Consider the following 13,957-nt stretch of genomic DNA (forward strand, 5'->3'; position numbering starts at 1 on the left):
GTGACAAAATCACCCAATGACACATTTCTCAGAATGTATCCCTATAGTCAGGTGCCATGACACACCCCATAATTCCAGCTACTGAGGGGTGGGGGTTAAGGCAGGAGGATCTCAAGTTCACCTCAGCCCACTGTGGGCAATTTAGCAAGACCTCATTTGAATAAAAAGTGAAAAAGGGGTAGGGATGTAGCTCAGAGGTAGAGTGCCCTGGGGTTCAAGCCTCAGTATCACAAAGAATGTATCCCTGTTGTTAAGCAAAGCATATCTGTATATTTATAAAAATGGTATTACTATCACACAAAAATGAAATAACTATTGAAAGATGTAATGTGTAAATCACAAAAACATCATGTTAAATGAAAGCCAAACAGAAAGATCATATACCATAAGATTCCATATATGTGAAATTTATGTAAAGGCAAAACTAATCTATGGTGATAGAAATCAGAATAGTTTACCTCTGGCAGACTGCTGACTGGGAAAAGGCAGAGGGAACTTTTTGAAATGTTTTTAATCTTGTTTAGGTAGTAGTTTCATAGGTATATACATCAGTAAAAAGTTATCCAGTGTACATTGATTTGTATACTTGTTGGGCACAGTGGCGCAAACTGGTAATCCCAGGAAGGTTGAGACAGGAGGACCATGAGTTCAAAGCCAGCCTCACCACTTAGCATGGCGCTAAGCAACTTATTTATTTATTTTTAATATATATATATTTTTTTTAAAGAGAGAGAGAATTTTTTTTAATATTTTTTTTTCGGTGGACACACATCTTTGTTTGTATGTGGTGCTGAGGATCAAACCCAGGCCACACGCATGCCAGGCGAGTGCGCTACCGCTTGAGCCACATCCCCAGCCCCTAAGCAACTTATTGACACCCTGTCTCAAAATAAACTATAAACAGGGCTGGGGATATGGCTCAGTGGTTAAGCATCCCTAGGTTTAGTCTTCGATACCAAAAATTAAAAAAAAAAAAAAAAAAATTGTTTGCTTTGCTTCTGTAAATTATACTCCAGTATAAAAATCCCAACAGTAAACTGAAATTGACTAAATCACCTTTTAAAAATCAACTTTAATGAAGCAAGACAAACAAAATGTATTTAAAAAAATTTTTTTTAACTATACGTGAACATATCTTTATTTTGTTTATTTATTTTTATGTGGTGCTGAGGATGGAACCCAGTGCTTCAAATGTGTGAGGCAAGTGCTCTGCCACTGAGCCACAACCCCAGCCCCACAAAATGGTAATTAAAAAAAAATTTTTTTTTAGTTGTTGATAGATGTTTCTTTCATTTATTTATATGCGGTGCTGAGACTCAAACCCAGTGCCTCACATATGCCAGGCAAGTGTGCTACTGCTGAGCCCCATCCCCAGCCCCAAAATGCTAACTTTTGGTGAGACTTAGGTACATAGGTGTTTATTTTCTTGACTTCTGTGTTAGAATGTTCCCCAAATGGAAATTTAAATAAATAAAACAAAAATTCAACAAAGTTTAAAATTCACCTTTACCATTATTTTGAAAGTTAAATAAGAGCTTACCTTTCCTTCTGTTGCTTTCTTTGTTGATGAAATTTCCTTCATAAGCTTTGGAATTTCCCTGTAAAATTGTGAAGAAATTCTGTAACTTCTAAGGTGGAATATTTTTACAGAACTATTTTAAATTTATAAAATGTACTACAACATATTGAATACCTAAGAAATATGAAATAAAAATTAAAATGGGTTCACATACTCTAGTACAACTGCAATATGCCGATGTCGAATTTTCACCCAGAGATCATCATCTTCTTCAAGGATTGCCTCCTTTTCTTTTCCATCTGTTTTGTATCTACAAGAACACAAATGCAAAAAACTTTTGGATTTTTTTTCCCATAAAAGTGGGAGAAACACTTTCATGAAAAATACTTTTGAAAAACTGAAAAGTAAATATACTCAGACTATTACTAAAGGAGGAAAATGAATACCTACTCAAGATGAATACCTACTCAAAACTAAGGCACATTGCTATTTTTTTTGACCAGGGATTAAACCCAGGGGTAATTCCATGGAGTAACATCTCCAGTTCTTTCTGTTTTTTATTTTGAGACAGGGCCTCACTAAGTTGCTGAGGCTGGCCTCAAACTTGTGATCTTCCTGCCTCAGCCTTTTGAGTCACTGGGATTACAGGTGTGCCACCACGTATAGCCATACTGCTCTCCTTTCATTAAAAATCAGACTGCTATACCTAGCAAGATATTTTTATTCTTAAATGTTAGGTTTATAAAGTTTGGCAAAATTTTATAAAATTTACAAAGCAAAAATTCAATGTCCTACAAACAACTTTAAGAACAAGACTGAATATACTAACCATTTGTGTTCTAACTGCTTAAAACACTACTGCAATGTGTTAATAGATCATAGCACAATTATCAAATATTCATTAAGAACAGAAATGTCACCCCAATGTAATCCTATGGAAGGTATTTCAGAGTTGACACAAAATTCACAAACATCTAACATCTGTTTCTTTATTCTTCCACAATCCTGTAACTTATATCTTCTTTAATGAATGGGAAAAGAAGTGAAAGATAAGATAGTCATAAAAACACTATGATAGCTTTAATGAGTTCTATTTAAGTGACCAGCAACTCAAGGGGTTCATAAAGCACTCAAAATGAGATTCAAAACAGCTTCTCCTAATGGAATTTCTCCCTTTTAATTCTAGTCACCCTTGGGAAGAATCCATTGTCCTTGGGATTGCCAATTTCCTCAGCCAAAATTAGAAAGGACTGCATTAAGCTTTCCTAGCTCGGACTGCAGACAATACCTGTAGTTGTCTGCTATGTGAATACAATACTTTCTGTAGCTCAAAAAAATTATAGGTCCAACCTATAAAATCATTCCCCTGTGTGGTCTTAATTATAGATGCCCAAAGATAAAATGGCTGTGCTTTATTACAAGACAGCACTTAGGACAGGGGGCACTTTTGTCATTTAAAATGCCACTTTGTACTTAAATAATACCCTTTTTTATGCCCACATCTTTATTTATATGTATGCACATTAATACACATATATCCTAAGACACATCTGTCTATTTTTCCAATGTATGCATGACATGACATATAGAAATGTTAAATAATACCTTTGACTTTTAAGTGATTTACAAAGATTAATCTATCAGCAAGCCTCAATACTCAAAGATAATGACAATCCCTTAAGAGTAAATTTAAAGAGGTGACTAAGAACAACAAAAGAATCTGGATATTCAGAATTTACTGATTATTCTGATTCTGTTAAAATTTGGGTGGGGGATCAGCAAGGAGGTGAATCTAGCTACAATGAAGTGAGCACGGGGGAAAATAAAAGGCAATAAGGTCAAATAATAATGGAGGGAGAGCATAAATGATGGCCTTGAAGACCATTGCAAGGGCTCTAGCTTTTACTATGAGGAAAATGGGAAGCTTGGGCTGGGATTGTGGCTCAGTGACAGAGTACTTGCCTCACACGTATGAGGTACTGGGTTCAATCCTTAGTACCACATAAAAATAAATAAATAAATAAATGAAGGATTGAGTCCATCTACAACTAAAAAAAGAAAGAAAGAAAGAAAATGGGAAGCTATTTAAAAGTTTTGAGAAGTGATTTCATACAAACTGACCTAGGTATTACCAAGATTTTTTTTTTAAACACTGTGTTGAAGGGAAACTGAAGATGGGCTAAAGAAGCAATAGACACCATTTAGAAGCACACTGCAATAAACAATAGGAAAAATTATATGGACTAGAACTAGCTTTAATTCTGGATACGTTTTGAAAATGTAGCCATAAAGATTTGCCAATGAATCCAATGTTTTTGAACTTGACTGGCTGTTAAAATGTGAGAGAGATGACTGAAAATTTTGGCTTAAGTAACTATAAAACTGGACCCACCATTTACTAAGATTGGGAAAACTGGTTAAAGTAGTATGAAGTGGAATATCAGAAGCTCAGGTTTGGACATACAAGTTTAAGATGTTTATTAGACATTCCAAGTATGAGATATTCAATAAGGCAGTTGGATATATAAATCTCAAGTTCAGGAAGGTTTAGAATAGACATAAATTTGAGATCCAAGAACAGAAAAATCTTGGGAATGAGTGTGCTTCTGAAAGAATATAAACAGGGATAAGTTCCAAAAACTGAACACTAGAACGTTATAATACTGAGAAAGGAGGCTATGAAAACTGACTTCTGGATTTAGCAACACAAAGGTAACTAAAATATTTTTTATTTTTAGTAATAAATCATGTCCTATATTTAAAAAAAGAAGAAGAAAGAAAGAAAACTGCTGGGAACAGTGGCACCCACCTGTAATCCCAGCTACTCAGGGAGGCTGAGGCAGGAGGATATCAAGTTCAAGAACAGCCTCAGCAACTCAGCAAAACCCTGTCTCAAAAATAAAAAATACAAAATAAAAGGGCAGGATCAGCTGGTGCAATGGCACACACCTGTAAACCCAGGTCTGCAGGGGACTAAGAAAGGAAGATCATAAATTCGAGGCCAGTCTGGGAACTTAGTAAGACCCTGTCTTAAAATAAAAAATAAGGACTGGCGCTATAGCTCAGTGGCTGAGTGCCCCTGGGTTCAATACCCAGTATTCCAGTCAATCAATCAATCAAATTGTGACAGAGCACCTGGAGTTTATGCTAATCTGTGAATTTTTTTAATTCTGGGAAAGGCCATGTGTCTTTAAAAAAACAAAAACAAAACAACAAAAAATATAAACTAAACCTTGCCGTGCTTGCCAGCAAACCTATAGAGATATATATTTTAAAAGCAAGGTTAGAATTTATATCTATATTATTTACATATGTCAAAATTCTTTATTATCCATCAGCTTATTAATTCATTTTTAAATCTCTTGAGTACAGTTTTATAGACTTAAATGAAAAACCAAGGTAAATAATACTCCTTCAGAAAATTCTAAGTAAACAGCTAAAAATGACTTTCATATTAGAAAAATATTGCTTTTTCTGTTAACTAACATTAACGCAAATCACACAGAAAAATTCAGAAATATGAGTGACCAGAATGCAAATTAAAAATACAATAGAAAATACAAAATTATTTTACCAATATTTGTTTGAGAAAAATTATTAAATACTATAATTATCAAAGACTGTAAAGGGTTGGGGATGTAGTTTAGTGAAGTGCTTGCCTTGCATGCACAAAGCCCTGGGTTCAACCCTCGGTACTGGGAGGAAAGCTGTTTGTATCTTTTTAATAAAACTACAAAATTAAGCATAAAATTTCAGAAGACTAATTTTCATTTTTACTATTATACTCAAGTAGTAAATCTTAGCTGAAAATGCCAATTAGAAAAAACATATATAATGTATACATACACATACCCATAAATGATATACAAGAATAAGTGAAATGGTTGCATGATAGAAAAGCTATTCATATTTCATTGGCTTTTTAACTGATATTACTTTTAAGGTACATATGCTATATCAAGGGTTAAGTAAATTAAGTTTAAGAGTAAGTAGGTAAAAAATTGTGCCTATTATTAATAGCCATCCTACTTTGTTTTCTAATATCTTAATTTTTTAAAATACATTTCATTGACAAGACACTTTTGGGTGTATGATTCAGAATAATCACTGCCAAACCATTCTGAATAGCATTTCTGCTTCCAAAAATATAACAGTGAGCTTGATGTTTACTTTTTAAAAAAAAATTTATTTATTTATTTATTTTTAGTTTTCGGCGGACACAACATCTTTGTTTGTATGTGGTGCTGAGAATCGAACCCGGGCCGCACGCATGCCAGGCGAGTGCGCTACCGCTTGAGCCACATCCCCAGCCCTGATGTTTACTTTTAACATAAATGAAAAAGTCCAAATTTTATCTGTTTAAATGTAGCTTTGCTGTAGACTAGTTAAGGAGGCAAACACATTCAAAAAGCTGACAAAGTCAATATGTTTTTTTAAAGATTATGATTATAGGTGTAAAAGTAGTCTCTGAGTAAGAAAGTTTACAAGTTTTTCAAATTTCTGATCCTTCATAAATTATTAAATGCTCATATGCTATCCTGTTTGTATATGCCCTTTATATGCCCTTCAAGTTATACTTGCTTGTATGTATCATTCTCAATTGGTAGTAGATCATATGCCATTGCCTGAAAGGTCAGTTCATGCAGGACAGTGGACACAGGATCAAAGCCACGATCGATTATTAAGAGCTGGGAATGAGTTTTACCCTAGAATAACAAGATAAATTTATCTTAAGAAATTTTAATTTTGGGGGGAACATATTTTTAATATACTTAGAAAATAAAAGCAGACTTTTCCTAAGTTCTGATCCTCCCCACCAAAAATATACAATAAAACAAAACAAAACAAATGGTTAATTTCCTCAAAGAGTGAAGTTATAGTAAGACAAGAAAAATCTGAGTGGTACACTATGGAAAAAATACATATTCATATTTAGATTAAAATACTACATTTAATATTTTCAAAATTTCTTTTAAAAAAGTAATATTTAGCTTGCACTAAATCTATTAAGAATTCAACTTGATAAACACTAAAACTGATGTAAATTATGAAGAGTTGTTACTATTTAAGCTCTTGTATTAGACATTTTGCTAAGTAAGAAATACATACATTATTTCATTTACTATTCAAAATATTTCAGGTTCTTGTAGCAACCCTATAAGACAGATACTGTTATCTCCACTTGACAATGTGGCATTAAGGCTTAAAGTTAAATAATTTGTCCAAATCACACAATGGAGTTTAAAATCCAAGTTGGTTCTATTCCAATGATTGTGCTTTTAATCATTATGATACTTAAAATACATTGGTGCCAGCTAAGATGATAAATCACAAAGACTGTTAATTCACAAACAGCACTAATCACTCAATGGCAAACAAGTATTGGGAAAATTCACTGTTAGTATTGCTTTTATGTCATTTTCAAAAGTAGTAAATTCTTTGGCTTATTATTCAAAGCAAAAAAAGATAAGATAAACATTTTCTATTTATTTACATATATCAGGCAGAAGTAAATCATATACGTTAAACTTCAATAAATGTACTTAAATTAAATTCACTCCTTGTTATGGCTTATCATCTGGAATGTCCCCTCCAAAACTCAGGTGTTGAAAACATGATCCCTAAGGCAGAAAGGTTCAGAGATAGGGCTTTTAGGCAATGAATGGTTCTGGGGCTCCAAAATTTGATGAATGAATCCACTGACAGCTAAATGAACTACTGGGAGATGGGACTTAGTTGGAGAAAGTAGGGTCACTGGTGAAGTTTTTGGGATTTATCTAGTCCCTGGCCCCTACCTCTCTCTCTGATTCCTGGCTGCTACCAGCTGAGAAGTTATCTTCTTCATGCCCTTTTGCTTTTCTTCACCTTACTTCAGGCCCAAAGCAATATGACCATAAACTGAGACCTCTGAAACTGTGGGCCAAAATAACCTTTTCCTCCTCTAAGTTGTTCTTGTCAGATATTTTGGTCACAGCGACAAAAAGATGACTAAATCACTCTTAATAAACTTTGAGATGGTAATGTACAATATTTAAGAGCACAGCATTTGGAATCAGATCTGGGTTTGAATTTATCTTTGGTCACTTTTCTTCTTATTTTATTTTTATTTTTTGTAGTTGTTGATGGACAGAATGCCTTTACTTTATTTGTCTATTTTTATGTGGTGCCGAGGATCAAACCCAGTGCCTCATATATGCTAGGAAAGTGCTCTGCCATTGAGCTACAGCCCCAGCCCTTGATCAGTTTCTTGATGTACGACCTTGAATAATTTCTTAGCCTGTTATATATCAGTTCTCTCTTCATAAAACAAAATATTATCACATAACATCTTCCTTATAAGATTGTTGTGCAGATCAAATACATTTATACCATGAAACACTTAGCACATTGCCTGGCAATTATTAAGTTCTCAATATATATGAGCTACAAGTCCTTGGAAAGGTCAATCAGAAAAAATACAATCTAAGTGCTATATCAGGGCTTAGGACTTATGACAGTATGTAGGGGGAAGTATTGCTTGGTATGAAAAGTCAGGAAAGATTTCCAAAAAGAGGTAACATTTATCAGGTTCTTGAATAAAAGGTATCAAGCATTTGAAGAGTATGTAATTACTTAGAATAGAAAGCACAAATTTGTTTTTTGTGGATGTTGCCACTTTTTCACTGAAATTATCAAAGATTAAACAGATTTACTAATATACTGTTTGTGTATCTCTTCATTCAACAAGTTTTAGTATACTGTTTATACGAAGTCATTCTATCTTCATAACAACCAGAATAACAGCTTTCACTGGACCTCCAAACCAAAAACTTATAAAAGCAACTAACACCATACCTAAACTTACATCCTCCATTCCAGGCAAGTTGTTCAGTTGTTAATTTTGCCTTTTTCTCTATGCCTCAACCTAAGGAATCCTGTTCCTTGCAAGAAAATCATGCAACAGACTTCCTACTTTATTATGGTGTACTCATTCTTATTTTTTTTTCTAAGAGTTTTGTTGATGTTGTTTTTCCTTTTTTTAAGAATTTAAACTTTACTTATTTGTTTGTATGTGGTTCTGAGGATTGAACCCAGTGCCTCACCTGTTCTAGGGGAGTGCTCTGCCACTGAGCTATAGCCCCAGCCTGGTGTATTCATGCTTGAACCTCAAGGGCCTCTTCATCTAGAATGCCTTCCAAGCTTCCAGTTGAGAATAAAGTAAGTCCCAATTCATACTCCCATTGTACTCTATATATTCTTCTCTCATTCCACGTTGTACTACATAGCACTGTAATTGATGGTTTCCTGGAATATCTTCTCTCCTAAACTATAGACAATTCCTTTCTTTCTTTCTGTAGCTATTAAATATGGCCTCTCTCTAGCACCTCCTCTGTCAGTTTCCACAAGCTCTTCATTCTTTAACCACACCTATATGCTGGTATTCCCCAGGTTCCAACTTTAATCTTTAATTGCATTTTTTTTTTCAATGCTGGGGACTCAAATCTAGGGCCACATGCATGATAGGCAGGAGACTCCCAACTGACCTATATCCTTAGCCTTGATTACACTATGTTATCTTTATTACAATAGTTATTATTTATTAACCTCCCATATGTGCTGAATACTTACATGTTAACTTAATCCTTATACCAATCAAGCAAGGTACTTATTATCTCATCCATTTAATAGATTTAAAAAAAAAACAAAACTCAAGGTCACATAGCCCATAACAGCAGAAATTTTATATTTATTAAATATTAACTCAATGGCAAACATTATTCTAAGAAATTTACATGTATTACCTTATTTAATTCTCTCACTAATTTAAAAAAATAGGTATTCTCTCTGAGGCTGGGGTTATGGCTCTGTGGTAGAGTACTTGCCTAGCACATATGAGGCACTGGGTTCGATCCTCTGCACCTCATAAAAATAAATAAATACAATTACTGTGTCCATCTACAACTAAAAAATATTTAAAAAAAACAGGTATTCTCTTAGCTTTTATTTTCTAGAAAAGAAAACTTAGGTACAGAGAAGTTACATAATTTGCCCAAATTAATATAACTATGAACTAAATGGCAGAGCCAAGCTGTGGACACAATGCTGACTTCAAAGCCCATATCTTCCCCTCTAAACCACACTGAGCACTACTCTCTCTGTTAATGATTCTTTAATCAGTATTGGAAGTCTATGTTAATGATTCCCAAAACAATACTAGAAAATGAATGAACAAGCTGCTTCGGCTTATAAAGAAATAATACAGATTTTATGTATAGTCACTATTTGCCTTTTATACATTACCTTTATTAGTCTCTTTTCATCAATCTTGTAGTAGTCTTCAAGTTTTTTTTCAACCAGCTGTGCAAGTTTACTGGCATTATCTAGAGGCTTACTAGAATTGGAAAAGAATATTCAAACAATTATTTTTCTTTCAAGACATACTTTACATATCAAAAAGTTGAATTCTGGGCTGGGGTTGTGGCTCAGTGGTAGAGCACTTGCCTAGCACATATGAAGCACTGGGTTCAATCCTCAGCACCACATAAAAATAAATAAAGATATTATGTCTGACTATAACTAAAAAAATTTTTTTTAAAGTTGAATTCTAAAAATGAAACCAAACTATTTATAAAATGAAAAATTTTATAAGCATGGGAAAATTCAGATAATAAATCAAATGTTACATAATGTATCCAGAATTTACAAATGCAAATCTTATCATCTGTGTCTCAGATTTTTTCAATATACAGGGAAAAAATATTACATATAAGTTGCAGTTCCCTTTATCCCCCACCCAAGTCCTGATCAGTTCTCTCCCTTGTCTCTATCCCAATACTCAAGGGCATCATTACCACAAATTTCGATGTATCCTTTGTCATTTCTGTTATTTGTGTATGTGTGTGCATGTGCGCACGCATGTGCAACATCTATTGACACATATACAACATCTGTTCATTTTATATCATTTAGTATCCCATCATATGATTACACTGGATTCTATATATTCATTTCCCTAAAGATGGACATTTAAGGGACTGGGTTTGTGGCTCAGTGGTATAGCACATGCCTAGCATGTGTGAGGCACTGGGTTCAATTCTCAGCACCAAATATGAATAAATAAATAAAATAAAGGTCCATTAACATCTAAAAAAGATGGACATTTATTTCATAATTCATCCTCAATTTTTAATTTTTTATTGGGGTACTGAAGATTGAACACAAGAGCACTCTATCTCTGACCTGCATTCCCAGTTTTTTTTTAATATATTTTTTTAGTTGTCAATGGACCTTTGTTTTGTTTATTTATATGAGGTGCTAAGAATCAAACCCAGTGTCTCACACATGCTAGGCAAGCGCTCTATCACCGAGCTACAACTCCAGCACCCCAAGCTCTTTTTATTTTATTTTTGAAGATAGTTACTGAATTATAATAGTAAGTCACAATGTTCACATTTATATCACAAATTAATGAAACTAAATACTTAATCCATTTCCAATATAAAACTCCAAAATTATAACATGAAGTAAAATACAAATTTATAAAATACAATTATAAATCTATATTATCATCCTAATATCAAATAGGAAATTAAATTTTAAAAAGGACTATTTAAGATAAGCATTTTTTTCTTCTTTTTACAACTTTAAAAAATTTTAATTTGTTATACATGGCAGCAGAATGCATTCGAGACAATTCATATTACACATATAGAGCCGAATTTTTCATATCTCTGGTTGTACACAAAGTAGAATCACACCATTCATGTCTTCATACATGTACTCAGGGTAATGATGTCCGTTTCATTCCACTGTCTTTTCTACCCCCATACCCCCTTCTCTTTCCCTGTTTCCCCTTTGCCCCATCTAGAGTTCATCTAATCCTCCCATGTGCCCCCCAATATTTTATTTTTTTAATATTTTTTTTAGTTGTAGTTGGATACAATACCTTTATTCATTTATTTTTATGTGGTACTGAGGATCAAACCTGCACCTCGCATATGCTAGGCAAGTGCTCTACCGCTGAGCCACAACCCCAGCCCCCATCAAGCTCATTTTTTATTTTATTTATTTTACTTTATTTTTGGCATTGAGGATTAAACCCACAGCTGCTCTACCACTGAGCTACCTCCCCAGTCTTGTTTATTTTTCAAGACAAGGTCTTGCTAAGTTGCTCAGGCTGGCCTTTAACATACCATCCTCCTCTCTAAGCTTTTTGAGTTGCTGGGATTACAAGCATGCATCACTGCATTCGACTGAACCTTTAGGTTTTATACTTATTAAATAAGCAAAGCAGCCTGTATAAAAAGTGATTTATGCCATGTGCAGTGGTATATGCCTGTAATCCCAGCAGCTTGGGAGGCTGAGGCAGGAGGATTATAAATTCAAAGCCAACCTAAACAACTTAGGTTGTGAGAAATTTAGCAAGACCCTGTCTCAAAATAAAAAATAAAAAGGGTTGGGGATGTGGCTCAACGGTTAAGTACCTGTAAGTTCAATCCTCAGTACAAACAACAACAAATACAGAAATAAAACCCAAGCTGTCTGGTGACACTCAGCAACATGGATGAGTTAGAAAACAATGTTGAGTGAAGAGCTAAAAAAACAAATCATGATTCCATTTATATGAGTTCTAAATCAGGAAACACTAAACTATATGTTAGCAGTTGGATAGAGGTTATCTCTAGGAAGAACAGGGATGAGTGACTGGGAGGGGTCATGAGAAGGGCTTCTATGATGCTATTAATGTTGTATGTTTTATCTTGGTAGGGGGTTAAATGGGTACAATCATTTTGGATGAACTATCAAGCCATATACATATAATTACAACATTTTACAGTAAACTCATTTTCATAAAGAAGAAAATAAAGTTATATAGCATGAAACTTAGGCCTTCTCTTAAAAAAAAAATTCCAAAAGAGTAAAAATGATAAGACATAAAAAATGTAAGTCTATTCCCTATATGAAATAAAGACATTTCCTCAAGTATTCCTTAAACCAATGAAAAACCATGTCTATAAATAGTACCACGTTTAAGCTTTAAAATTCAGTAGCAGAGGTTATTACTAAATAGGTAATTTGAAATTTAAGCCTTAAATTTTAGATTTTCTATATGCAGAGCATGGTAAATATATAAGAAAAATACATTTTGCAAAATAATAAAAAAAAAAGTCACAAGAGATATCCCTTGCCTCTACATTGGACAGCAAAGAGAAGCATAAAATGTACAAACACTATTATGTCTTACCTTTTATATCTTACTCCAGGATTTTCATCCAAAGTGGCACATACTGTAACTATCTGCTCAGCCATTGCTTCCATAATGGCATCTTTTCCATTGGCATTGCCAGGGTCTGGACTATAACAGTAATAGAATGCATCTGGTACATCAAGAGTATACACCTAAGTTAAGCCAAAAAAAGTTATACTGTCAATCTAGAGACTTGACTTTTAAAATGTATCAAGAAAAATACAAAAGAAGAAAAAAAGAGAAACGCAATTGTGATTTGAGACATTAAAGAAAAAAATACTTGCACTAACCATGCTGTTTCCTGAAACAACTGTGTCTTTACCTCAATCAAATCATTCTGTCATCTTGATTTCATCCTTTATTTCTTTTCTCACTCTCCTTTCCTGCTTAGACTACCTCTCTCCTTCAATTCTTGTTTCATAAAGAGATTGTACAGTTTGCTTTTCACTACCTGTGCAACAGATGAAGGAATCTGAGGTAGTCAAACTAAAATAAAAATCTAATACCTGGTAGAAAGAAATACAACAAAGCCAAAATTTGCCTACATATCAAAGATTTAAAATCTTAGCCCATTAGAGAAAAACCTAGAAATTTCCCACAGTTGACATATGTCTTCAGTTCTTTAGATTCTTCATGTCTTCAAGATAAATATTTTCCAAAATGACATGCCACTGTGCCAGAAACAAGTCTTACCATAATGCAATGAATCCTTACAGATACATTCATCCATTTGACTAACTAAAGCATTTACTGATATAGAAAAAAAATGGATTGGAGGCTTGTTATTATTATACTATTTGAAGATACAAAGGCAGCAGCTCCCTATCAGTACTGAGAATTCCCCATTAAACTACACGGTGGGATTAATAAATAATAATAATATACCAGGTGTAAGAGCAGGCAAGTAATAAATAGTATAAGTTAAATAATGTATTATGAATAATCTACCTTGCATTTCCTTCCACATCATTCATTTCCTTCTGGAAACCATTCATTTCTCTGAACATAACCATGACCAACAGCAGCAGCAGCCTGAATGAACATGGACTGAGATTCAGCTATGGCCAATCCACTTCTTTTTGTGCTGCCCAAAGGTTATATTGCTGTATTAATTTATCAACAAGCACCCTACACTTGAACTGCAACTTTCTCATAGTATATTATCCCACTGCAGTAAATATTATTTGTTCAAAAGTATTTATTGCCCTGCC

The 13,957-nt window shown here is 33.8% G+C and overlaps 1 protein-coding gene across 1 annotated transcript in view; it reads right to left on the reverse strand.

Moving 5' to 3' along the window:
• Positions 1 to 13,957, reverse strand: part of Stxbp3 (syntaxin binding protein 3) — a 68,609-nt gene that overhangs the window by 26,059 nt on the left and 28,593 nt on the right. The window contains exons 7-11 of the mRNA XM_046467162.2: positions 12,744 to 12,898; positions 9,800 to 9,890; positions 6,101 to 6,225; positions 1,734 to 1,829; positions 1,541 to 1,598 (exon numbers count right to left, since the gene is read on the reverse strand). Coding sequence (XP_046323118.1) covers positions 1,541 to 1,598; positions 1,734 to 1,829; positions 6,101 to 6,225; positions 9,800 to 9,890; positions 12,744 to 12,898 — 525 coding nt within the window. The remainder of the gene's footprint in view (positions 1 to 1,540; positions 1,599 to 1,733; positions 1,830 to 6,100; positions 6,226 to 9,799; positions 9,891 to 12,743; positions 12,899 to 13,957) is intronic.

The sequence above is a fragment of the Marmota monax genome, unplaced genomic scaffold (assembly GCF_021218885.2).
Source record: "Marmota monax isolate L192 unplaced genomic scaffold, Marmota_monax_Labrador192_F-V1.1 WCK01_AAM20220418_F8-fsc00181, whole genome shotgun sequence".
NCBI lineage: Eukaryota > Metazoa > Chordata > Mammalia > Rodentia > Sciuridae > Marmota > Marmota monax.